Source organism: Osmerus eperlanus, chromosome 9 (genome assembly GCF_963692335.1).
Source record: "Osmerus eperlanus chromosome 9, fOsmEpe2.1, whole genome shotgun sequence".
NCBI lineage: Eukaryota > Metazoa > Chordata > Actinopteri > Osmeriformes > Osmeridae > Osmerus > Osmerus eperlanus.
Window position 1 is genome coordinate 3,731,685 of NC_085026.1, and position 27,953 is coordinate 3,759,637.

Sequence of the window (27,953 nt, forward strand, 5' to 3'; positions counted from 1 at the left end):
CCGGCCATTAACAATCCCTCAACATCAGAGTTCAGATCGGCCTTGCGAGGCATATGGGATAAGTATTTCTCACAGAGATGTTCCGACGTGAAGTCGTGATTTGCAATCTAAAAGCGTGCACAGCCCTCAGTGGTCAGACTTGTGATGCAGTGATTATTCATTCATAAAGCCGGTGTTTGTGTTGGACAACCGCTGGTCTTCGAGGTATGGCCAAGACGAAAATTGCGATGGCAAGAACTCACGGAAAACCCTGAGAAAGGGTTAAGGGGGCTACAAAACAACCAATAGGCAGCCTCCCTTCTACAAAGGAATTAAAATCTCGTTTAATAATTGCATAGTAATATTTCTTTACAAAATCGAGTCATTGAAATATGTGGATATTGTCTTGGAGTTTTTGAGACACCTAAAGTGAGAGAATAGATAGATTGGTAAATGGTTCCCTCTCGTGTCTACATCTTGTGTAGAAGATGTGTAGGCAGAGACACCTAGTGGAGAATGCGGGGATTGAAAATAAAATAGGCGTACTTTTGAGTAACTGTCCTGTAGTTAAATGTACCTAATACACATGGAATAGTGCCGTCTAGCATGTGTATAGACAAGGATGGCCTAACCTGTCACCTGTGTTGTCGATGGCTCGAGAGAAAAAAGGAAGTGACCAGAGCTTGCAGTAAAGCAGTATCTCTGGTCGTACAATGTGTATGACGTCATTGACATTTTAAAAGGCTTTTTAGAACAGAAAGGCAACTTTAAAACAATCCAACACCTTGCAGTGTATCTTTTTTTGCCTCCCCTTTCGAATTCTGAATTCAAATTACTAGACAAAAAAATATATCGTGAGAAAAGTGGATTTTGAGGGGTATAGCTCCATAGACCTCAATTCATTCTGCACTCGCTCGTTAGTGCCCTCATATGGAACTAGAGTGGAACTGCAACCAGTTCAGAACCCGGAAGTTTCCCGAGTGACAGTTTTCCCTATATTAGACATTTTCTGCATGCTACTCCCTTTCTGCAGTTCATTGCGTTTCCGTGTTTAGCCACTAGCTCGGTTTTTCCTGTCAGAGGAGCTCACGGAAACGATTGAGTCCGACTAAAAAACGTCAATACTACAATGTCAGTGGTTCAAAATTAATATCGTAGAAGACTCAATCAATGTTTATTTGCGATCAGCGGGGTGCTTTTGTTTTATGAAATGGAGAGTGCAGTGCCAACACCCTCTGTAACATGTGAGATCAACAGAGCAATATATTAACTGTACGTCTTTAACGAGCACTCTATAAATTGATGGTGGCTCCGTTGATAATTCTTTTCAGTTTCATACTCGTCTATATTGTGGGAAAATGAAGAAGTTTAATATTAGAAAGGTCTTGGACGGCTTGACGGCAGCTTCCTCCTCCTCTGCATCTGCACAATCGGGAAGCAAGGAAAACGATGCAATTCCAGAATCCCTACAATCAGAGCATTTTCAGCTGTGCAAGGTAGGAATTTAGATAGCAATGCTACTGCCAAAAGTATTGACTGATGCCAGTATGAGCGTATTATGCAGTTCCCTTATTCAAATGAATAGCGCAAACTAAAAATAACTGTAGCATAAATGCCATGGCCAGCACCGAAATGGAAATTGTACTTCATTAGCAAGCTATATCTGTGAGGGTAGCCTTTAAGCTAGTTAGCATGCTGGCTAGCTAGCTGTCAAATCCTCCACAGAGCACTGTCAGCTGACTCTGCTCCCCCCATGCATTGCTTAGCATAGGCAAAGCTATGGCTTAGCTAAACAGCTACAGCACACACTGTTGTTTGCAATGCATTGAATATATGCTTCGGGCGAGATGAGCCAGCTTCACATGCAAGCGTGTGAATTAGCAAGTTAGCTGCAAGCATATTATGAAGATCAGTCATTTATCTGCTGAGTGTAGGCCTGCTTGTTGTCTCTAGTCGTCCAGTTTATGACATTGTCACGTGCTTCATACTATTTCAGTCAACAAACAGGCTATTTGCTTTATTCCACTTTGGTAGTTACTTGGCCCACTGTCAGACAGTATTGAACTGTCCAATGTTCACAGCCTGAGCAACATGCACAGAAACTGTATTCAGCCCCCACTCAGGGCCGGCCCAACCCAATAAACAAAACAAATTAAATATATGGTTAGGACCCCGCAATTGGTCCCCCCACAAAAAAAAACATTTGTAAAACAAAATGTTTTTGCCAATCAATGGGCCCCATACACTACTTTTTGTTTAGGGCCCCCAAAATCCTAGAGCCCCACTGTACTTTTATCTCACCTTTCAGTTACTATGGACTGATATAGCATTAACAACGGTGTGCTTTCTAATATAGACTGTGCGTCACGGCTTCCCTCATCAACCGTCCTCCATGGCGTTTGACCCTGTGCAGAAGATACTGGCCATCGGGACGCAGAGTGGAGCTTTGAGGCTGTATCTTTTTACAAACGACAATTTGAAAACAAAGATTTGCATTTTTTGAACAGTCGATAGGTCAAAATGTTTATACTTCTCATGTCTTGCCAACCACATCTCTTCCTACTGCTACTACTGTATTGTACATTGTATTTACACTGTCGATAGACTCATCTGATATACCTCACATTTACGAAGCACTATACTTGGTAATGGCCGTGGAGTGGAGATATTGACTGATATGGGATGGTATTTGCAGCCCCTACATAATATTTTCCAATTCTGCTCCAGGAAAGCTCATTCAAACAAGAAGTATTTCAAATACTGTTCGCCTGAGGCTATGGTTAGATGGTATTGTGCCATGTTTTTCGAAGCATTGCTGTGTTATTCCAGGAGAAACCTGGCTCATTAATGTAATCTCCACTGTGGCATAAAACGCTCAGCTGCCATATGTGGAACTGAGTTGAATGAGTTCTACTCACTCCTCTGTATAAATACCTCACCAATATCTCACCATCGAACTGCTTGCTTTTCAGTGGCGTAGCTGGCTGTGTTCATGAAAGGTGGTCATTGCATGAGTGAGTCAGAGGACCTGAGATCCGGCAGTGGGCAAGGGAGGGAGGGAAGTGACACGATGACACCCATGCCTTGTGCTTCTGAGTAGCCAACCTAATCCACCGTGCGGCCTAGTGTTTGTCAGGATGCCGTCTTGTGTGTGCTGTCAACATCACTGGTGCTGCTGTGCTCGTCTTGTAGACAGAGGGAAACCCACCGTGTTTCTTTGCCCTTTTGCAGGCCCCATGGGGAATCCCTGCTCGGTTTTGGAGAGTCAGGACTACCTCAGATACCCTACCTTGTTCAGGAAAACTATTGTTATTTCCTGCTTGAGGATGTTTGATGTATTTCTTAATCTATATTGCACAGTTCGGCCCCAGCCCTTACTCAACATGCATAGCCATCTGCATTATGGTGAGAATGATCTTGGACTGTTGTGATCCGGCCTATCCTGTTAGGATAGGCCGTCCACAGTGTTGTCTGTGGCTGGTCCTGACAGCTAGGTGTGCATAGGTCTCCTCCCCAAAAATACACATGTTGTCCTAACGTGTATGGGTGGGGGGGTGGGTGGGAGTAGATGGGATTACTGTCATCAAGGCAATTGGCCCATTTATCAAAAGACAGACCGTATCGATCCATCTCATGAACAGAAACAACTCTTAGCCAAGACATGCTTTATTCGATAAAGGACACATCAGTAGAAGGAAAGGTTGTGCAACGTAGTGTGGGAAACCGCATTACCAAACAAGGAAGTGTTTTCTGTTGCAGATCCTTTCTTGGTATTAGGTTGATATTGTAGATAGTGCACTGTCATGGCAGGAGGTTGCACTGTCATGGCAGGAGGTGGCAAGAGTGTGTCTGTATGTGACCTCACTTCTTGTGACATATTCCAAAAGTGCATTCAATTTGGCTCATGAGCACTCATAATAAATGTTTTTTCCCCCACTGTTTTGTGCGCCATCTAAAATTGAACTCTTTCAGTTCCAGTTGGGGAATGTCTGCTGTGAATGAACGCATGACAGATGAGTGAATGAGTGACCACAGCACAGTTGGTGGAGGTGGAATTCCACTTACAGCTTGCTCAATGCAAATCAATAGCACTTCTTGATCTAACCAGTTTGTAGGGTCAACTATTGTTTGTGAGGGAGCTTAGAAGGATAAGGGACCCTGGATATGAGGACCAATATAGAAATCCCCCCTTGTAGGAGGACTGAAGGAACCCATGGGTGAAAGGTTGTCTGGAGAGGGCAGGTAGAGGAACATCATGCTGTAGCTGAACCAGGCTGGTGCTGCTGGGCTTTTATCCCTTTCCCTTTTTTTATGCCTGGCGCCAAGGAGATGCCCACTGTGGTGCCTCCGTTAATGGCTTTCTGCTGTAACCCCACCTTAGTTTGTTCAAGGCATGGAGGGATTGTTTGATTACAGCTTTGTTAATCTTGTTCAGACATATCTCATTTCAGCGTGTCAGCTCTCGTTGACACTGTCGCAAATGCTGCCGTTTCTGACAAGCAGAGCCTGTCTGATGACTGTTGGTGGCCCGCGCTTGATGATTGATTAAAGATGTTAAATTAGCAGAACAAAGCGATGACACCTGTCATATCGCTGGAGCCATGTTGGTCTACTGTCCCACAAAAATGAAAACCTTGTTTGGGCATGGGTATAGTTAGAGGTATGGAGTTCACTGGAATTTCCTCAGTTGAGGCTTTTTTTTTCTCCTCTAACTTATGACATGAAACATTTTAATTTGAGTGGTTTGGACATTAGTATGCCCCAGAAAGGCAACTGTGTGAGGTTTGGGTGATTATTGCATTTTTGGTGATTATTACCGCTATTATCTACAGTGTTAAATAAGATGTGCTAACAGGTTAACTCTTCACCAATCTTTATAGTTTAGTAGGTGACACCTGAGGTTGCACAGTGCTGGACAGGCTTGGCAGTTCCTGTAGCATCGGTTAGGTTATGGGTCAACATTTACAACATCTGAGCCTTGTTGTTTGTATTGTTTTCTTGTTTGGTCTACTAAACTCTTGTTGATGAAGAGCATGTTTGTGTGTTCCCTGTAAGCACTACTCAGGCACCTGTATTCACTTTCCTCATACCAACCTGGAGTGTGCTAGCAGGTTAGGTGTAGTATATCCATATTCTACTCATTTTATCTCTCTATCTCTCTCTCCACTCTTTCAGCACCTCAGTCCCCAGTCTCCCTGCCACCCTCTGTTTGGGGCTGGTATATCAGATGTCACACGACAAAAGGGTAACAATAGGAAATGAAGACTTTTGAACCAGTTTTACCACTAATGCCAGTTCCTCAGAAATGCTCCACTGATCCTAACCAATTCACCGTAGACAGATCCTCCTTTTATCAGTCACAGTTCAGGAGTGGTTCAGAGTGGGTGGTTTTCCAGGGGCACATGACTACATGACTGACCTTGTGGTCACTGTCTTGAGAACTAAGATCCTGTGATCTGAAAGAACTGAGATCATGCTGCCCTCCGCACTGAATGTAATAAATACGTCTGTCAGAGCCTTCAGGTTTTTATTTATAGTGTAACTTTATTTATTCATTCTTGTATTTAGGAGGCATGTTTGTGCCAACTCTCATAAGGCAGACTGCCTAAATAGGACTGGTTCTGACTGCTGTTTAAAATAATTTGATTAGGGAAGCCCATCGCTTCACACTCACTGCTCCTCTGTGTTTTGACTCGAGGAGACGAGATCATGCAGCATCACAGCTGAGGGGAATGTCAAAGCGTTCACACATAAATCATTTTTAGTGGGTCCCATTAAGACCACGTTGCACCATATTACAACATTTAGTGTACAGTACGATAGTGGCCGACCGTTTGTTGTGTTCCTTGATGGAGCCTGGCTGCAGCTTTGGGCGTGCTGGAGTGGAGTGTTACTGCCAGCACGAGAGCGGAGCGGCTGTCATCCAGCTCCAGTTCCTGGTCAACGAGGTGGGTCGCGCAGCTGGGCTTTCAGCCCAGAGCTCACACACATACACACAACCTGCCCTTCTTCTCAAAGTTGGAACACACACGCTACTTTACCCTCTATCACACACACACACACAACCTGCCCTTCATCCCAAAGTCGTAACACACCCATGCTTCCTGACGGTCTTACTACAACACACACAGTGTAGTGTGGGCCCACTAGCCTGCGTCCTAATCAGTGTTGTGTGAGACATGCTCTGTGTTAATGGACTGTTCATCCCAGCAAGCTGGTTTACATGGCCTCTGAGTGAACACATTGATCAAACAGTAATGTCATCTTGGGGATGGGAAATGTTTCGGTAATTCAGCTGCACTGTCTCTAGCAGGTTGTAACTGCATAGAAGGGGAAAACAAGGGGTTTCATACTGCTAGTAAACACTGTTTTGGTTTTGCACTTCTCCACAGGGGGCGCTGGTGAGTGCCTTAACTGATGACAGCATACACTTGTGGAACCTGAGGCAAAAGCAACCGGCTATACTGCACACGCTCAAATTCAGCAAAGAAAGGTAATTTGAGTTTGACACTTCAACACAGCATAGGAGATCAGGAATTGCGTAACCAGGTTTTACCCAGGGCGAGCTTGTGGCTTTTGCATGGGACTCTGCAAATAAACAACCTAGTGTTGTCTGGTTATAGAGTAGCACAGTGCAGCACTGTGTACGCTTCTGACACTTGTTTGTTATGTGGGCTCGAGAGCATGGTGAGAGACATACGGTATGTGTGCTCGAATGCACGCGTGAGATAAACGCATGTTAGAGTTGAGAAGTCAAACAGAATGGTCCAAGTCTAAGCTTCTGTTTGAACAAAGGCATACTGCAGCTGGTTTGCTCTGTAAGATGTCATAGAACCAGGTTCTCATACCTGGCAGGCTCATTACAGTTTTTCACAATTGCTAAAACACTAAACCCCATTCTCTGAATCAAATGTTCAGTGGTCTAAACCCATTTGTTGAATCAGACACTCTTTTGGCAAAACTCAAAACACATTCTCATTGACTAAAAACATTTTGCAACATTTGTAAACACAACTACAACACAGTTGTAATCTGTAAAACACAATGACTCAAAATTGTTCACACTTGTTTTTAATGGTGGTTTGGGACAATGTCAGCTTTCATCGTGGTGTCTGTATACAAGAACGGTTCAACATCAACCAGCAATTTTTACTGTAAAGGTTTGCCTTCCACCATACAGCCCTTTTCTCAACCCAATTGAAGAGCTTTTCTCTGCGTGGCGGTGGAAGGTCCCAAATCAAATCAAATTTACTGTATTTGTATATCCCTTTTTACAAGCAATGTCACAGAGGGCTTCACATACGCCCATAGAACTGCCCCTCAGCCAACCTCAACCCTCAAGGAAGACAAGGAAAATCTCCCAGAAAAACTTACTAGACGAGAACAAATTTAAGAAACATTGGGAGGAGCAATTCAGTGAGGCATCCTCTCCTCCAGTCCAGAGCCAAAGAAAAAGAGAGTTGCGACACTTCCATAGACTCCCATTGTTATCGAGGAATGCGGAAGTAAAGCGTGTCACATGCGACCTGTAGTTCCAAACATTGCATTTTCCACCGTTCAACCCCATTCATTTTCAGTGTTTCCGAAGCAAGTTAGCTAGTAAATTGATGAAAATCCTTAATTTTTTCATATTTTTACCACCACATATCAATTGTTATTAGTAGTATTTCATATAGCTAGCTTTAGATAAAGTTTATCGTAAGATTATAGCTTGTTTGATTCGAAACGCAGTTAGAGCTAGACTGTAGGTCTAGCTAGTAACGTAAGCAACACTTTTACTGAAGCTACCTAGAGAGCACGTGTATCATAACCAGAAGTCAGTTGGCTTATAGTCTGTCAAATTAGTTCTAATTATTGGTGTTCGTTGGCATACAAAGTAAGTCTTCTATATATAGCTCTTATTAGCCTAGTTAGTAGAGCTAGCAACAATGAATTGCAAATTAAGTGGTCCGAAGCAAGTTAGCTGGTCAATTCACGAAAATCCTGCATTTTTTCATATTTCGACCACCACATATCAATTGTTATTAGTATTATTTTATATAGCCAGCTTTAGTTAAAGTTTATCGTAAGCTTGTTAGATTCTAAATGCAGTTGGAGCTAGACTGTAGGTCTACGTAAGCAACACTTTTACTCTAGCTAGCTGTACATGTATCATAGCCAGAAGATCACCGGATCACTACAAACAAAAGGAGTGGAAGAACACAGGACATATTTTACAATAAAATGTTTTATTGAATGCAGTTGGTTGCCTTGTTTATTCTGTTCTATTTACCAAACTCCTTTCTTGTCTTAAATTGAGCAGTTGCTGGTGATAATGGTTAGATTCAACTTGAAGATAACTTCAAGATTTCAAGTACTACAAATATAAGTGTTGTTAATGTGGTAGGCTAAATTGTAAGTGGGCTGATGAATAAAAAAACGTTCAACAAGACCCATTTACTTCAACCGTCTAAGGTTAAACGTTAGGCTACTGTTTGGTACTGTACAGTACCGTTTGTACAGTATGGTAGCTAGCATAGCCATTTCTAGCTCTGCTTCACAATATTGCGTTATGTATAAGTTCATGTAATACATACATGTTAATAAAGTATCAGATATACATGATACAACACACCAGTAACCAATTGACATTGTGTTAATATACCGAAAATGTCCGTGAATCGAGATGGTGCTGCTGTCTGTCCCGCCGAAAACCATTCAAACAGGTTGACAGCAGTGGGGGTTTTGTTTAACTACAGGGAGCTACCGGAACCACGTGACAAAAAAGCTCTAGCCTTTTTCCTGTGTTTCACTGGCAGTGAGTGTTCACAATGTTGTATTTCACTCCATTCTACACCAAACACGTCAGGGAGGACTGACTTTTGTAGATACGAGTCTGCTGAAGATAGCCAGAATGTCGGATTTCTTTAACCGAGCCTGTTTCATTCATAATTTTCCTGAGAAAGCGACTTCCGTTGGCCAGCTTCATTGAAAACCATTCAAACCGGTTGACAGCAGTGGGGGTTTTTGGAACTACAGCGAGCTACATGAACCACGTGATCACGTGTCGGCGAGATCAAAGCGTGTCGCAACTCTCTTTTTCTATGGCTCTGCTCCAGTCCATAGACGGTTGGTGAAAGAGGGGTGCAGAACACTGGCTAAACATAGTCATACATCAGGAAAGTGTCAATGGGTGTTTAAACACAGGTCTATGACCGAAACCCATATACCAGGGTAAATATCCTATAGGCGTGTTTTCAAGGCTGGATCCAGCACACCAGAGGGTTTTTACCCTGTTTTTTTGTTGTTTTTTGTTGACAGTACTAAATTGTGATGGTTACTGTAAGATACATTTTTTGCTAAATGCATTTACTGTATACATAAAAAATAAAAAATACTCTTTACATGTAACTATATGCCTTGGATGCTGTGTTCTCCATTTTTTGTGTTGTGTCTAATGATTGCTCCATAGTGTTTATATAATGATTTGTTGTGTTTATGATCTGAAAGCATTGTTTGATTTTGAGCACAGGTTAAATGGTTCTGGGGTGAGTGTTTTGAAGAGTCAGAGGTTTTGGAAATTGAGTTTGAAGATTTGGTTTTGTGTTTACGGTTTTGAGAAAATAGGTGACTGTTTCAAGAAATGTGTTTTACCAATTGTGAAAAACTGTAAGAGAAGTCTTGGTTAGAGTAGTTGGATAAATTGCATAATCCAGCTAGCCTACAGTAATCCGGAATAATGTTATGAATTGCCGTCTTGTCCTGCAGGATCACCTTCTGCCATCTGCCCTTCCAGAGCAAGTGGCTGTATGTTGGGACGGAGCGAGGGAACATCTACATCGTCAACGTGGAGTCCTTCACCCTGTCAGGCTACGTCATCATGTGGAACAAAGCCATCGAACTGTGAGGCTTGTTCACGTAGAGCTGTAGTTAGGTGCCCTGTGTGGACAGAACAATGCAGGATGTTTTTACTTCTTTAGTTCAACCGTTTCTTCCTTCTTCTCTGTGTTACAAAAACAAGGAAGAATGGCATGGTACATTCAATTGAGCAGTGGAGCAGGCTTGGAAATCGCCAAAACACTTTCTTCAAAGTCTCTTTCTTCAACTTCTCTCTTTCCAATCTCTCTTTCTCTGACTCTGTCTCTCTCTCTGTCTGTCCTACCAATCCTTCTGTCACTCCAACCTCTCTCCATCCGCAACTTATTTTTCTGAAAATCTCTCTTCATCCTCTCCAACCTCTCTCTCCTACCGCCTCTATCTTTCTCTCATTGTCTCTCTTTCTCCACCCCCCAGGTCCACTAAGACCCACCCAGGGCCTGTGGTCCACATCAGTGACAACCCCATGGATGAGGGGAAGGTACAGAATCCTCACAGCACGTTTCCCAGGCACGACTAGAGCCCTCTGACCATCAGAGGTGCTTTATGACAAAACTCCACCACTGTTTTGTTTTTTTCCCCCTCTTTTCTTCAGCTCCTGATTGGCTATGAGTGTGGGATTGTGGTTCTGTGGGACTTGAAGTGCAAGAAAGCTGACTGCCGCTACAACTACGATGAGGTAATTCGTTCCTGAACACCTTCCTCAGAGTTCATTTGGGATTTCCCCTCTGTGTGCCGGTACTGGAATAGGAAAACAGTACCATCAATTAATTTCATTAAGTTAATACCGTATGTCTGTATTTTATGGTCTGTATTTATGGTAATACAGTACACTATGTTGTTATTATTGGGTGGGTGTTTCCTGTAGTAATAGTAGTGTGAATACACAGCATATGTGGCCTGGTACTGTAATAGTAATATAGTATTACCAGTATTATTATATAGTAAGACAGTATTACACAGTTATTATATTGTATAATATAGTTATTAGCTAGTAAGACAGTAATATACAGTTATTATATTGCATAATATATTAAAATAGTAAGACAGTAATATATAGTTATTATATTGTATTATTGACATTTATATTTACATTTAGTCATTTAGCAGACACTTTTATCCAGAGCGACTTACAGTAAGCACAGGGACATTCCTCCCGAGGCCTGTAGGGTGAAGTGCCTTGCCTAAGGACACAACGTCTTTTGACACGGCCGGGAATCGAACCAGCGACCTTCTGATTACTAGCCCAATTCTCTAACCGCTCAGCCAACTGACTCCTTACTCCGTATTATATAGTTGTGACTGTGTATCTTGCAGGCCATCCACTCTGTGGCCTGGCACCATGAGGGGAAGCAGTTCATCTGCAGCCACTCTGATGGAACTCTGACCACATGGAACGTACGCGCCCCCGCCAAGCCTGTACAGACCATCACACCGCATGGTAGGGCTCCTCTGGTCACACACACACATGCAGGTATACACATACGCAGGCACACACACGTACTGTGCGCACTCATGGACCGACACATACACATTTGCAGATTAAGACACAGAAACGGCCATACAGACAGACACACATGCAAATACAGACACAGACAAAGAGACAGGCTTTGGGCCACTGTCTTGGTGCGTTACCTTCAGTTCCAGACATCGAAAGCAGACTGGTGTAGATGGTCACATGTCCTGTCTGCTGCCCTGTCCCAGGTAAACAGTCCAAAGATGGGAAGAAGCCAGAGCCATGCAAGCCCATCCTGAAAGTGGAGTACAAAACAACAAGAGCTGGGTAGGTTTCACCAGCACTTAACCCTAGTCCCATTCTGGTAGACTATCCTAGTTATAGTCGTAGTGCATTTCCTGTAGGCTCAATCATCCAAGTCTATATCCATGCCACCTCCCCTGTAGAGTGTGTGACTCTGCTTGGTGCTGTTCAGGGATCCGTTCATGGTGCTGTCCGGGGGGCTGTCCTACGACACGCTGGGGAGGAGGTCCTGTCTGACGGTGATGCACGGCAAGAGCACCACTGTCCTGGAAATGGACTACCCCATCGTGGACTTCCTGACGCTGTGTGAAACTCCTTACCCCAACGGTACGCTTCCGCACTAACCTGGCAACCCCTTGTGATGTTGTTGTGGCATAGCTTCGGAAGACAGCAGCTATGTTTTTTCTCCGATGTTGTCATTTTGTGTAATTGAATGTGGTGTCATCGCTTCAACAGATTTCCAAGAGCCTTATGCAGTCGTGGTTCTACTTGAAAAGGACTTGGTTGTGATCGACCTTGGACAAATAGGGTGATTACCAGCTTTTGAGTCACCCCATGACATGGTTTCCATGACAAAACCGACTTTGAATTATGAACTACGTTGAATGATTTCACCTCCATTTGCTCAGTCATCACAGTGCTGTCTACATGTTGTTGATGTAGGTATCCCATCTTTGAGAACCCCTACCCACTGAGCATCCACGAGTCTCCTGTGACCTGCTGCGAGTACTTTGCTGACTGTCCTGCTGAGCTCATACCTGCTCTGTACTCTGTGGGCTGCCGCCAGAAGAGACAAGGATGCAGCAAGAAGGTACTAGAAAACACTCAACTGGTGGATTTGATATGTTGTATTTACCGACTGACTGAGCGATTAACTGTTTTATAGTATTTTGGAAGAAAAAGGAAGAATGGAGAAGCCATGTTTTAACTGTCTCATACTTGTGTGGTTCTTTGTAGGAGTGGCCTATAAGTGGTGGCAACTGGGGCCAGGGCACACACAGCTACCCAGAGATCCTGGTCACAGGGTGAGTGGTTCACTCAGACACAGTGGCCCAGCGTCACCATGCACGTGTGTTACGCACATTTTTACGAGTTTTTAATTTTTACAAGTTTTTCATTCTTCCTCTCCTCACAAACAGACATGCGGACGGCTCAGTCAAGTTCTGGGATGCTTCCGTGTGTAAGTATGCTGCACTGGAGCTGTAATGTCAAGCTGGGGGTTGGTTCAGGGTTGGCTTTAAGACCGGATGTACCTTCATGCAGAGGTGTAGTTGTGTGTATACGCTGTATGTCCTCCTCCAAATTGTGAGAAACATCAGTTTACTTAGAGCTAGCCAGCAACCCTTGTTTAGATAATGTTACTTCCCAGTGGTTCATTGTGTGCAAATTGATTTTTCATAGAGCAATGAACTTCACAGCGTCCTGTCATGAGTGGTATCATGAGCACACTCTTGCGCTTCTGTTTTTAAACCAGACTTGGCTGTTCATTCCTCATTTATGCATTGGGGTATTCCTCTCTTCTATAGTTATAGTAATATAAAATTATATCTAGCACAGTTGATATATATATATAATGCCATGGTCTCTCCTGATGTCTCTTCTCCTAGTAATGCTTCAGGTCCTGTACAAGCTGAAGACAGCCAAGGTGTTTGAGCGGGCTCGTGGCAAGGAGGAGAAGCCGAGCACAGATATCGTGGATGAGGACCCGTTTGCCATCCAGACCCTATCGTGGTGCCCAGAGAGCAGGATCTTCTGTGTGGCGGGAGTCTCCGCCCACGTGATCATCTACAGGTTCAGCAAACAGGAAGTCACCACAGAAGTGATTCAGGTAACTTCCATGTTATTTCATCACCTAGTTCCACAAGGTTTTAAATGTGGGTTATCCACTATGTGTCTGTGAGTATTTGTTGTCTATGGATGTGAATTTCTAATTGGTTTTAACAGTTTTGGGTTGTTTTTGCCTTTTGATGACGTCTGTATTGTTTGTGTTTGCTTTTGATAAAGTTTGTGCTGTTTTCATCCTTGAGTTGTGTTGTTTTTAGACTTGATGAAGTTTGTGTTGCTTCACGGTGCATTTTTTCTCCTCAGCTCCTGGAGGTGCGTCTGCAGTGTGAGCTGAATGATGTGGGCTTTCCAGACGGGGCAGTGGAGCAGACTCCCACCCTGCCCACCCCAGGGACTACCTCCTCCAGCCCCCAGGAGAGCGAGCCCACCCCCCCGACCTCCACAGGCAGCAACTCCTCTGACGGGCCCAGGGACAATGTGCCATGTCTCAAGTATGTCCCCTATGCTGTGCCGTCGTCAGCAGGACTTTTTTATTGAAGGGATGCATTGTTAGATTCTGAGGCAGGTTGGACGGCCTAAAAACTCATAAATAATATGCTGTAATACTCATAAATAAATTGCTATAATAGAGGTTTGTAATAACAGTACAGCACAATAATATATATATATGTCAATAACAATTTATAATAATGTAAAAATATGGACCATGCTTGTCTTCATGTGGTCTCACCCTTGTGTGTGTTTATCGGTCTTATGTTTGTGTGTGTGTCTGCGTATGTCCTCTCCTTTTACAGGGTGCGGAGTGCCCCTCTGAATCAGTCTCCGGGGTACCAGGTGGAGCTGGTGGTGCAGCTGCTGTGGGTCAGTGGAGAGCCACCCCAGCCAATCACCAGCCTGGCGGTCAACTCCGCCTACGGCCTGTGAGTCTCTCACTCATCACCACTGTCACCTCCATCCCTTTACTCATCACCACTGTCACCACGACAACCTTGTACTTTGAATTTGTCCTTGGCTCATTCTCTGTAAAACTCACAGATATTCAGAATTACCATCACAGTTAGCTTCATGTTGAGGAATCCTGTCTGAGCTTCGTGTCCCTGACTTGCGTTACAGAGTGGTGTTTGGCAACAGCAATGGTCTGGCCGTAGTGGACTACCTCCAGAAGACCCTGCTCCTCCATATGGGGACGCTGGAGCTGTACAGCCCCACAGAGCCCTACCTGAGGCAGCCTCGCTCGCCACGCAAAACACAGCCCTCTGGAGGTCAGGAGTTCTCAGCATTCACTTACCCTCCTCACCTGGCTCCTCCTCACCTGGCTGATCTACGGCTTTTAAAAAATCTCCAGGAGATTTTAGGAGATTGACCCCATTTTAGACTGTTTTGAAAATCTCCTGAGTGAGATGATTTTAGTTTTTGAATTTGAGTTTTTTCCACTCAGACTATTTATGTAGACTATTTCTATGAGCTTCAAAAATGTATCTGTTTGATCTCATGAAGTACTGTGTTTTTCGGAAAATAAGACGCGTTTTCTATAAACCGCACCCCATCAGAATGGGAGCTTTGTGTTTGTAAATCGGAGTATAAACCGCACTGGAATATATGCCGCACTTGATACGGGAACAATGATACCAAGCAATGCATGAGTATAGGCAATCTTACAGCATGCCTTAACACACTTCGGTTGTGGATAGTATGTCCAGAAATAAAGCCGAGTCACTAATTTAGTGGAAAAATCCATTGTTATGTCTACAAAATTATTTTAGTTATTAAGTTTAGCCATCTTGCAAATCCTGAGGATAGCCTACCGAAGTTTAATTAGTCAATGTCGTTAGCGATGCTAGCTATTGTTAGTTTGCTAGCTGTATATAACATTTCACTGGGTCTTGCAGCTGTTTGATTTACTGAAATTATTATGAAATGTTATGTTCTACTAGCCATTTGCCTACTTTAGCAAGTCACTGTATTTCCAAGCCCTGATAGTGTAACTGAGACGACACAGTAAATAATTCCTCTTTCAAGTAATAAGCCCCCGTTCAAGTGTTCAGCATGAAATTATCTGCACGGTGTGTAGAGATCTTGGGACAAAGCCACTTTTTTGTTCTAAAACCTTCGAAATATAAGCCGTACAACCACAAGAAAACTGTAAAATCGGGACACAAGCCGCGGCTTTATTTCCGGAAAATACTGTAGTTATTGTAGTAACATTATGTTAATTGAAAATGTGATTTGAGGTCAGTGAGCAATAGAATATCAGGTCTCCCAGTAGTTTAGTGGGGCATCCTCCTGTGATCCCAACCACTGCCTACTGTAGCATTATTTGCCTCTCTAGGGGGCAATAGAGGGCATATTACTGATCTGTTACACAGACATATAAACACTTGCTACCACTAAACGCTGGTATAAAGCTGTTTAGCTACTGTTTGACTCCTCACCGTAATCCCTGTTCAATAATCATGTTGTAGTGCAAAATAGGGATTAAATGAGGGTGTTGAGGGTTGTATTACTGCTAATTACACAACCATGTTAATCCTGTCTCGTCTTTTTTCATGCGCTTTTTTGGCACCCCACCTCTCATGTCTTGTTGTGTTGACATATCTCAGTCTAGCCACTTAGAGGTGTTAGACTTGGATTTACTACTCAGCACCAACTTTCTCAAAAATTAATAATGAAGGGGGGAAAAAACCTTCAGCTTCTGAATGAATATTGGTGTTGTTTTGTTGATGTGCTGTTTTGTTGATGTTCTGAGAGTCAATCCAGTGTCCAGCTTCTTGAGTTTTTCTGCCATTTCTTTACTGTTTTCTTATTATTTCCTACTATTTATTTTCTCACTCATCCTTTTTTACCCGTCTCTCTCTATGGTTTTGGTAAAGACATTCCACCTGTGACGTCTTGCATGTCCAGCCTGTCTAGCTTTTATACCGAGTCTGTGAAAAAACTTCGATCCTCTCACTTCCGTAAGTCACTTCATGTTGTTCTCAATCTCTCTTCCTTCTCTCTCAAGATTTATCTCTTCCTCTCTGTTGGTTTGATATCCATTCCTACCTGGTTCATTCAGACAACCTGTCCCTCCCTAACCTCCCAGTAGGAACGTAGCTTCACTAAACACAATGTGTGATACTGTCAATCAGGGAATTCACTCAACAGAGTGGATGTTCAACAGATACATTAGACTAATGGGTTGTTAGTCTAATGTATGGTGTTGTTAGCCAACATAGCCAACATATCAACAGTAAAGCTCAACTCCTGAACTGTCTGTTTGCCCTGAAGGAGTGCTTAAATTCAACTAATTTTGCCTGTCTCTGGTTAAGCCTAGTTAATGACATGGCTTAAGTAGAAGATTAAGAGGGTGTGAGAGCCAGCTCTGGCTGGAACCTGTGATGTTGTTTACGTGGGAGATGTCCTCCTAACTTCGGTTTGCTCTCCTCAGCTGTGTGTGAAACCAACGAGGGAACCAACACCACAGAGGAACGCTGCAAGTCCCCAACATCAGGTAAATCTTCTAGTCCCCCCCCCCCCCCCCCCCAAAAAAAAAGTCCTAAGTCCTAAATGGAAACAAATAACATAGGGTTGTTTGTCAATGTTGATGCCTGGGAGTGTTTAAGCAGCGAAAGCAAAGAAAAGTGGAATGTGGAAAACATTTACTAATAATAATTTAAGTGATGTTGTTGCCACGATAGGCCCCACATCGCCCTACAACTCAGATGAGGAGCGCAAACAGCAAAGGTTTATGCAGAAGGGTATGGACATTCACAGCTGCATGTTTCCATAGCAGTCCAACACACCAAACGGCTGACGTACTTTTGCTTTGTCTCCTTGTTAAACGTATGTGCAGTGAAATCCAAAAGCAGGCGCTTTTCCAAGACGGTTGCCAATGACTTTGGTACTGTATGATCCAAATGTACCGTCTTCTCCCTCTCTCTCTCTATAAACGACCAGACGCTGTCATCTAACCAAGCCACGCCTTAATCGCTGTCCGCATCTTACCGTAGCCAATGAAGGGGACATGCGCTGGGCTTGTAGATCATAGCTAATATGACCCATAGTTGGGAGAACACCGTTGATAGGAATGGCTTCCTGTCAAGTGATACTGTCACGCTTGGTGTGATGCATGGTGTGAACAGTGGGCTCATGTTCACCCAGACAGATTTACTATGCTGGTTGGACCAGACATTGGAACAACTCTTATTGTCCTAATCGATGATGAGAATAAGGTAGAAGACCAGGAAAACTTGAGGTTCCGGGTAAACACGTGTCAAACTGTGCACCCATTCAAAAGCATAGTCAATCTGCCTGTTCAACTCACAGTACTAATGTCTAACCTGTTCGTTGCAAATGGGGAATCAGCTCTCGTTGATTTGAGGGATTTGGCTGTGTTTTCTCCTTCCTTGCAGGGCCTACTTGAAGTTTAGATGCCCAAATTAATTACTTTCATAATCCCCCCCCCCTCCTCCCGTCACTAATTTCACAAAATCGAAATTTCTCTCTTGTCCTGCTTCTTCTCTCTCTAGTGGACATTACAGGCCTTGTGTGAGTGAGTGTAATACTGTGATTGTTAGACTTCTCTGTTCTCTCTCAGGGCATGTGGAGGTTACGGGGTGTATGTCTGTGTGGAGGTGGGGGGGTGAATCTCAAAGCCTCGGCTGTTCAGCACGATGTCTAACTACACAATATCATGCCTCTGTCCTGCTGTTCTAATCCAGCTAGTTGATCTTCATTTCAAAGCTTCCTCACGGTCCTAATGAGGCCTACTGTGATCGAAGTGTTCTTCTCTTAACCCGGCCGCGTCTTCTCTATGTCAGAGAGGGAATCAAAGTGTTTGATAAGTGTTCTGTGCTCTGCTCTTCCACACAGAGTAGTGTGGTAAAGAACCGTGTTGTCTTCTCTTGCAGCCAAGATGTCGCGGAAAATTAGCTCTCCTACCACGGAGCACAAACCAGACATGGGTAAGCCTTGATTTTGCTTCACCAACCTAAACATGACTTTCTGTCTCGATGTCCCGAAGTGTCCGACTGTGTCAGAGCATGGTCACGAGGCTTGAGTAAAAACCGTGTCAGTGCGAATGTGAAAAAATGCAGTTCTGTTGTAATTTTGTGAGTGGAGACACACTGTCATATCTGTGTTGCGGGGTGTGCAGGAGAGATAGTCCTACGACAGTGCTTCCACAAGCAGTCTGGTTCTGTGAAGGTAGCCAGGAAGCCAGGGACAGCACCCATGCTGGACGTCCAGAGAAGTCAATCATGTGGCAGCTTCAGTGAGTGGACCTGCCGTGGTCTGACCTGGGCTGGAGCGGGGTAAAAGTAGCTAGTACTAACCCCACCCTTCTCTGCTGGGCCCTTCCCTGCAACTCCTTCTGGACGTTTGATCTTTCGCTTCTTCTTTGGTTTTGAGGAAGTGTTGTGTTTTTCTGTGTCAAAATTGCCCTCAGGATTGTCTTTCTTGTTGACAAGGTTTTTTTTTTCCCTCCACTGTTGAATACAGGACGCTGTTTTGAGTTACATGAATTGTGTGCATTGTGGTGTTTTTCTGTCGTAAGACTGCCAGACTAAACTGTAGTTTCAGCAATGAATAACCATAGTACAGTTGGGTGTTGTTCTTCCAGAGGCACCGTGGTGTATGGGACTGGGTGTGTGGGATGGGTTTTATCCTTGTGGTAGATTTGGGAAGTGTTTAAAATGTCCCTCATCACTTGGAAGGCTCTTCCTGGCCAATAAATTGGGTCGTAATGTAGGTGAATCAGGCTTGTCAAACATGTTTTTGTCAAAGTTCAGCAGGCCTTTTGCGTCCTCTAATAAACACTATAGCCTCTAAGTGATGATATGCAATCATGGTACTTTCTAGAATGGTGTTCCTTTACCTCAAAAACACAATTTTACTCCTTAATCTCACAAGGCAACACATTGTGGATCTGTGTGATGGCCTGTGCATCTCCACCAACGTGCTCAGACCTCCCATCTCACTGGTGAAAGCCCCCTTTCCTCTGCAAGTAGGATATTCTCCTTTCACTCTGTCTCACACTTCTCTCTCCGTTTGTCCCCGGCTGCCCACCGCCCCGGGCCCCACAGATACCAACAACGCCTTTGCCCGTTCGCGCAGCTCCAGTGTGACCAGTATAGACAGAGAGTCGCGGGAGGCCATCTCCTCTTTCCAGCTGTGTGACAGTTTCCCCAGGAAGACCGATCCTGCCTCCGCCCCGGGACCGAGCCTGTGGGTGGGCACCTCCCAGGGTGCCGTGCTGGCTGTGTCTCTCTCCATGCCCCCCGACGGAGACCAGAGGCTGCAGGAGCATGTGGGCGTCTCACCTTGTGGTAGGTAACATGGGTCGGGGGTGTAGTGATGACTAAAATGACTATTGTCATTTTTAAGGTTCCTATTGTTTTTGTTGGTATTCCTATAATTAGGATTTCTCCAGTAGGAAACCTATTGTTATTGGTAGTATTATGTTTGTACCATGGGAGTCAATGGCAGCCCCTAGACCAGTAATGGAAAAAGTTGTGAAATTTGGCATGTTGAAACTGCAGCGTATTAGTAACTAACATACCAAACATGGCCCACATGAGACAATAGGTGGCTCTACAGGCTACGCCCCAATTTGTCAGTTTTCAAAGTGATGCCATTTACAGCCCATAAGTCCCAAAATTCTTAAACTGAGTACATATTCCTTACTTCTCATGAGGAACAAAAAAGCATCAAGAACCTATAATGGCCGCCATCTTGGATTTTTCTGTACAATAAATATTTGTCCAAAACTACAAAAATCTTGTCATGAATCCAAGCTCAGATTGACTTGATTCAGGGTCCTGCGGATGTAGGATGCATGTCTTTCAATTCGATATTTAGCTGAAAGGAATGTAATCCAATATGGTGGATTTATTAGCACATTGATGAATTTGCACCTTTTGCACATATTTCATGTGTGTAACGGAGTGAGAACCGTGAAACTCACTCCTCAGGTATGTAAGAGGCCACCCGCGTCAAAGAAGAGCTAGCTTTTCTTTGGCATAGTTGGTAGCGGTCGTGCTTGGCAAGTCAGAGGTTGTGTGTTCGAGCCCAGCGAGTGGCGAACAACACTTTGTTATGATGGTGGAGCGTGGCTACAGCTCTTACAGACCCGTCATGTGTCCATAAATAAGTGCCACATTGACCTAGGGACTTGATCTGTTCCGCACACAAGGAAGACACTACAAAATGTTACCATGTGTAAAAGCAACTTCATATCTCCAAAATCTTTTTTCAAGGAAAATATACGTTTTTGCTAACCCAAAAATATTGCTTTACACATCCACTATTCATTAACCGATACTTCGATTCAATCACAAGTTCAGTGGAAGACTCATGACAATGTTTAGTACACAAATCTGAGAAATAGTTGAAGGTAAGATGAAAAGTAGATTTTATTGTGAATATTTGAAATGTGCATGGTTGGCTAATTGCTAGGGCCCCTTCCAAAGACTGTCTCCCTTGCTCCACAGTTTGCGTGCGCCAATTCTCACTGACACATCATGGCCCCTGACACTCATGCAAGCTTGGAGCAACACACACACCCCAAAGCTTCTTGCAAGGTTTCCCTGGCCAAGCCCCCATCCCCTCACTCCTTGGCTTGAAACAAAGGCCCTGGTAGATCTTGGTGGTATTGCATTTCCGATTTGGTATACAATGGTAAAAAGTTGTCCAAATTCTGAAACATTGAAAGCATTGGCCATGACTAACTACCACACAACAAATGGCCCACCACTGCCCACAGGTGGCGCTACAGGCCACGCCACAATTGTCAATTTTCAAAGCGATGGCATTTCCACCCCATGAATCTAAAATGTCTGAAAATGTCTATACATGCCTTATTTCTCATGGTGAACAGAATAGCCTTTGGTGACCAATACAGTCCGCCATGTACAGTGAAAATTTGGGAAAACGTACAAATATCTTCTGATGAACCTGACTCCAATTTACTTAAAACTCGGTATGTATGTATAGGATACATATGTTTAAAGGGGTCATTGACTGATTTATAGGGTATTTCACACTGTTCATTGTGGTCTCCGAATAGGGTATGTAACATTGGTTTGGCTGAAAATGGCCCGGGTGCTGTTCTATGCACCCTGATGCACCCTGTGAAAAAGCCCTAGTATAAAACGAGTTTGTTTACAACGAGCGAAGCTGCGGAGCAAAGACGCAACATAGCCAAACATGCATCGTGAATTGTAGATTTACATGACAACACAGGTTATTTATTCGAATGAAACAGTCAGGAAAATCAAAAAACTTTTTTGAAACCGACCGTTTTACAGCTAAATATTTTTTATTGTGAGATTTGCATAGGAAAGAGGTGTCAATGGACTTTGAGGTTCACTGTATGTCCATTTTACCCACTGAACTGTCGTTATTCAACTTTGACAAGGTAAACTCTGTTTTGCAGTCAATGACCCCTTTAACAAAAAGGAATATAATACAAAATGGCTGAAAGGTGCATATTTATATAAATGTGAACATTTTCTCAATATGTGTGTCCATTAATCGAATGCCATTTTGACAGATGGTTTTTCAAACCAAACAGGCCTCAAGATGACATGACTGCTGTACGAAGTTTCACCTTGATATGTGAAAAGTTGACTAAATTACAGCTGTTTTAACTTTTTCCAAATCTGACTCATGCTAATACACTAATACAGTACAACCCTTTTTAAGGAGCAACATGAATGACTGGCTGATCAGTTGATATGTGGCTGACTGGATAGAGAGTGTCCAAGGCAATCACACAATTGTGGGTTAAATCCCTCGTTCAGGTTGTTTTTTTTCTCGTTGTCTAAGTCGATTGCGAAGATAGAATATCTATAAAATATTTAGCATTTCTCTGTTCGCTTTTTACGTTGATCTCTGCTGCACCCCGTATCAGTGACAACCTTTTTTTATCCTACAGACCACGCCTCAAAGTTGTCACTTTCAAAAGGATGGCATTTTGACCCAATTAGGCCAAAAAGTCTAAAAGTTGGTATGCATGCCTTATTGCTAATGTGGAACAAAAAAGTCTCAAGAACCAATAATGTCTGCAGCATTGATTTTCCTCTACAGTGACAGTTGTGAAGACATTGCTCCAATTGTCTTGAAATGTTGTGTACATTTATGAAATGCATGTCTGTATCATGTCAATTTTGAAATGGTGTGCAATTTTGAGGAGGAATCTGCCATTGCTGCTTGTAGCTATATTTAGGGTTCCTCTGGTAGGAGGAAACCTATTGTTTTTGTTGGTATTCTTATTTCTATTGGGGTTCCTCCGGTAAAAATGTGGCCCAATGATACAACAGGTCACTCACTACTACCGGTCCGCTAATGGCCCATGTATGCCTATAGGTGGCGCTTTAAGCCATACCCAAAGTCTACGCCAGGATTTCCCCTGCCCCCTCATTACTCCAAAATGCCTTAAAATTGGCATACAAGCCTTATTCCTCATGAGGAACAAAAAAGTCTCATGGACACATAACGTCAGACTTCTGAATTTTTGTAGATAAGATCATGCTACATCTAGTCAGCATATCGAATATTGTGCATCATGTATGTAAAAGTTGTATTTTGATAGATATTGTGAGACTGCTTTGGGCACTAAACTGCAGTTAGTGCGTAGTATCTGTAACCCAAGGGTTTAGTAGTTCAAATGTTGATGACTGCTGCAGGGTGAAACTTGTTTTACTAGTCTACCATGTAATTTTTTTTATATTTGCCATTTTGAGGAGGATCCCGCATCGCTGCTTGCAGCTATATATATTTCATCATAGAATGCTTCTAATGCAGCCTGCTTTGGCCATCCCATCACCTCCTTTCCCTCTCTACACTTTCATGACTGTAAATGTGAATCTTGCTTCACAAATAATATTTGTTGAGAAATTGATGTAGACAAATGTAGGCACCCATCTACAACCTGTGATGGAATCCAGACACAAGCATTTCTGAAGGTCATGCCAAGAACTTGTCGATCCTTTCATGTCTTTATATTGAAAAACGCTGTCTTCCATCCCTCTCTCTTTGTGTTCCCTAGGGACCCTGGTGAGACTAAAAGGAGGGGTGCTGACCATGGCCTTTCTGGACACGTCAGGGGTCCTAATCCCCCGCCCCTGCGAGCTGTGGTTCGAGCCCAACGCCACTGACCAGGACAGGGAGCGTCCGAAGAGGCGCCCGCCTGCCTCGCCCCCGGCCTACTCTGAAGGCCAGTACGCCGTGGTGTGCTCTGAGAAGCAGGCCAAGGTGGTGTCACTGCCCTCGCACTCCTGCGTCCACAAGCACAACATCACAGAAGCCTCGTTCGTGCTGAGGGCCGAGGTGGTGCAGCTGGCCGGGGGACTCTGCATCGTGTGCTTCTGTGCCAACGGACACATCATTGCTCTGAGGTACCTAACCAGCACCACCCTGGGACTAGACTGGACTCTATTGTACTGGTCGATGCTGTACTGTACTCTACAAAGTAATTGTGTAGAGACTACAATGTCTAGAAAACTTGTTTTCCTCATTCTGCTTTGATTTCTCTGACTCTCACTCTCTCTCCCCTCTTTCCCTCCTCTCATTTTCTTTCTCCCCCCACACTCCGCCCGGCTCCTCTCTCCCTCTACCCCAGTCTGCCCAGTCTCAGGCCCCTACTGGATGTGAACTACCTGCCCCTGACGGACATGAGGATTGCCAGGACCTTCTGCTTCTCCAACCTGGGCCAGGCCCTCTACATGAACTCCTCCATGGAGATCCAGAGGATCACCTACATCCAGGAGACCTGCGACAACCTGCAGGTTCGCCCCTCTCTCTGTCTTAACTCCCTGTCTCAATGGCGGCATATAACTTAATAGTGTCCATTGAAATTGAATACCTAATTTATAATGTTCATTTGGTTGGCCGGATTAATGAAGGATAATGCTCTTTGTTTCTTATTGCCGTAGTTTTATATTTAGATCCTTTTCTTCCTGTATATTGAGTTTGTGTTAGGTCACCTATCAGTTGGGTCCGGGGCAAAGGTCTGCAACACGTGGCTCCCACACAGCTTTAGGATTAGTTTTCGGTTAATAGTCAGTAGCCCAACTGGAGATGCAGTGACCATTGGTCTTCTTTCTGTTCTTCCTTTACAAAACAGACCTAAACTGAAAAAAGGCAACAGAAAAAAATGCAGCATTGATTAACTTTATCAGCTATTTCATCTCTCAAACTCAAGTCAAGCCTTTCATCCATTGTGGCTCCCCATTTTTATTGAAAAATGAAAAATTGCTCTTGCTCTCAAAAAGGTTGTTGACCCCTGATTTGGGGTTATTCCATTGTCGAATATTTCCAACTTGCCTGAGATGGAGGCTGTGAAAGTAATATTGACACAAAGCATGTGTGTGTTCTCTAGGAGATGCTGAGTGAATTGTTCACCCCTGTGGAGACGCCCGAAGCCCCAAACAGAGGTTTCTTCAAGGGCCTGTTTGGTGGAGGTGCTCAGTCCCTGGACAGAGAAGACCTCTGTGAGTACTCAAAGGAAAAAGATCTCCTTCCATCAAGTACAAATTTGTCATATAGAACAGAATATTAACGGCCATGGCAAGGTAGTTGTTAGGAATTTGCTTCAGTGTGCTCGCAACTGACACAACCAATCATGACAGACACAACCAATCATAACAAAACTATACGTACATGCATATGCAAAATAAGTTACTGGAAATGAAATGCTTGATTTCCAGACCTCTTCAATGGTGCAGACATAAGTTGAAGTGGAAATCAAGCACTTCATCATCAGTAACTCAGATAATGTTTTAGATCCTCCTTGAGACTCAAGGTATTTTATTTTGAAGGACATACTGTTGACACCTCTTTTGTTCGCTCTGCCTGTGCTAGTTGGAGAAACGACCGCAGGGAAGGCCTCCAGCTCCCTGGCACAGCACATCCCTGGCCCAGGGGGCATGGAGGGCATGAAGGGGGCGGCATCAGGGGTGGTGGGGGACCTGGCGCGCGCCCGCATAGCGCTGGACGAGAGAGGGCAGAAACTGGGAGAGCTGGAGGAGAGGACAGCTGCCATGATGGCCAGCGCCGACTCCTTCTCCAAGCACGCTCACGGCGTAAGCACCTGGATCTGTCGGCTGGTTGTGGCAATCACTCACTTTCTTTCTTTCTCTCTCACTTTCTTTATCTCTTTGTCAGTCTCACTCTTCTGGGGCCTCATTTCTAAAACCTGGGGTTTATATGTCATACTATATGGAGATTTATGTAGGAATGTACAATTCTACATATGCAACTATTTATAAACATGATGCATGCAACTTGAACGCATGTTTACAATCATAAATCTGAAGTAATCCTAAAATTGTTCGCCCGCGAATTAGTTTTGTGCTCTATGCCCCTTTAACAGTGCGTTCACACTGCAGCGATGCGAATCGCTTGCCTTCCCACAGTTCACCACGCTCGGGGGAGTTTCAAACAGATTAATGTAGAATGTAGTTCTCTAAAGTCACTGTTGTAGTTGTCATGGCCAAGTGTGCAGACTTGGGTTTACGTACTCGCAACATCAAAATACAACTTGTATACAAAATACAAAACTGTTTAATAGACATACACGTTGACATGTGTAAAAAAACTTTTATTATATTATTCAAAATCTCTGCTAATCTGTCGATACGATCGTACAGGACTAGGTAAGCAGCCACACAAACGATTAGTTTCTCCTCCACTTTGAAACCTAGAAATGTTCACCATGGTTGCTACGTTACAAGAAACAAGAAAACACTCTGATTGGCCATCGCTAGCGAAAATCGCTCCTCATTTGCATAAAGAATATCTCAACTCGGTCGCGTCCCATCGCTACCCACAATGCACCACGCAAGCGATTTGCCTGGCTCCATAGAAAATGAATGGAAAACATGTTGTCGCTCGCATCGCGTTGCTGCAGTGTGAACGCACTGTTACACTTCAGATGAGACGTCAGTGGCAACTACCAATGCTCAAACCTAGAGTAACTGCAACTGGCTCAACACTGTGTAAGAGCTCTGGCAATAGCGTTTCCCCATCAAAAAATTATTGTAGTTTTCAATATCCAAACTTGAAGAAAAGGTTTATGCAGTCTCACAAGATTCAGGGAATAACGTGCAGGGGCGCTCTGAACAAACATAATTGTGTTTTCTCGTCTGGCCAGATTGCATCACTAATTACCACACCATTTGTTATCTTCTGAATGTGCATATGCAGGGTCCAAACCGGTCATAGGAATGTGGGTTGTCTTACTCAAAGCACACACACTGTCTCTGTCTCTCTCTTGTTTCTGTCCCTCTTTCTTTCTCCTTGTTCATCTCTCTCCTCCGGTGTCTCTCTCCCCTCTCTGTCTCTTCCTCAGATTATGCTGAAGTACAAGGATAAGAAGTGGTACCAGCTCTGATGGCCAAGCGTCCGAAGAGAGATGGACAGATCCCGCTCAGATCCCTCTCTTGCTGTCCTCCTCTCCTCCTTCCCCCCAGAGCACAGTGCCACACCCTGTTTGACCTCTGTCATCACAATGCCCTGAGTATGCTACAGGCCAGGGGCGTGGAGGCTGTCTGGGACAGTCAGTTCTGGATGGTCAGTCCATGTCATGTGGGCGCTGACAGGCCTAATTTCCATCCTGTTGAGAGTCAGAGGAGACAGAAAGAGAGAGAGAGCGCATGTTTACTGTTTCCTTCACATCAGTAATGCTCTCCGTCTGTGTGTGCAAGCTACTGTTTGGCAGTCTGGAAGAGAAGGACTACGAGGTCTATAAACTGTGGAGGTGACAGGTTGTTGTGGTGACATCCCCATGCTCTCCAGTGTGAAACAAACACAATGGACTCCTTAAGCAGAGACACTTCCCATGTGATGAAGACAATGCTGGTGAAATGTCATATCTATAGCAACGGTAATGTTTGATAAATGGATGATTGTTATCTTTCCGTCATTCAGAATCTAGGTTCAGGTTTGCATCGACTGTTCCATGTCTCTTGTCGATTATTGTATGTCATTGTTTGGACAAGTCTGTTTTGAGAACACCATTCACCAGTTTTTGTCATGAATATACAGAATATATATTTAATAGTTTGCAGGAGGGAAATGAAAAAAGAACCAAGATTCTTTCCTCAAAGTTACTGTGCTCCTTTTTGAAATTATGTACAGTAAGTGGGTCCATCCACATCATGGGTGGGTTTGTGCAGCATACATCTGCAGCAGTTTACACGTCTGAAACGAGTTCCTAATGCACTGGAAAAGCTGGTAAATGTAACCCCCACAATTCTTTGGGCATTCTAGAAGGAAGTTGTTACTTTTGTCTTGAATGACCTCTGAAGGCTTTGGATGATGTCAATTAGTGTTTATATGTTTAAGAACGGAAGCAAGTGTCTCTTGGAGCAAATGGAAACCGGGTAAAAAAAAAAAGTCATACTTTCATTTTGTAGTAAAAATGGCCAAGAAACAGTGTTTCGATTAAACTCATCTCTCTCTCTGTCTCATCCTCTTCCTGGTAACTCTTTTCTGCCTCCGCCTATTATGCCGATATCCTAACCTCTGTCTGTGTTTGTGAACGTACATATATTAAGGAATATGTGTATGGGCATCTATATTTATATGTATTGCA

The 27,953-nt window shown here is 43.8% G+C and overlaps 1 protein-coding gene across 14 annotated transcripts; it reads left to right on the forward strand.

Annotated features, from left to right (window-relative positions):
- Window positions 1-1,017: 1,017 nt before the first annotated feature.
- Window positions 1,018-27,822, forward strand: LOC134026259 (syntaxin-binding protein 5-like). 14 transcript variants are annotated; one of them, XM_062468829.1, is made up of 30 exons: window positions 1,018-1,475; window positions 2,336-2,433; window positions 5,846-5,927; window positions 6,372-6,472; window positions 9,727-9,861; window positions 10,252-10,315; window positions 10,430-10,513; window positions 11,152-11,275; window positions 11,539-11,617; window positions 11,766-11,920; window positions 12,050-12,122; window positions 12,257-12,404; window positions 12,551-12,618; window positions 12,733-12,773; window positions 13,201-13,421; window positions 13,682-13,869; window positions 14,173-14,298; window positions 14,492-14,640; window positions 16,249-16,332; window positions 16,806-16,868; window positions 17,056-17,115; window positions 17,211-17,258; window positions 18,268-18,321; window positions 18,513-18,629; window positions 19,441-19,683; window positions 23,406-23,754; window positions 23,979-24,144; window positions 24,738-24,849; window positions 25,220-25,440; window positions 26,709-27,822. In XM_062468829.1, the coding sequence occupies exons 1-30, from the start codon at window positions 1,338-1,340 to the stop codon at window positions 26,748-26,750; spliced, it is 3,633 nt and encodes a 1,210-aa protein (XP_062324813.1). In that variant the 5' UTR covers window positions 1,018-1,337; the 3' UTR covers window positions 26,751-27,822. The 14 variants fall into 14 exon arrangements, with proteins under 14 accessions (XP_062324813.1, XP_062324819.1, XP_062324814.1 ...); XM_062468835.1 differs by lacking the exon at window positions 18,513-18,629; XM_062468830.1 differs by lacking the exon at window positions 17,211-17,258.
- The last annotated feature ends 131 nt before the right edge of the window (window positions 27,823-27,953 follow it).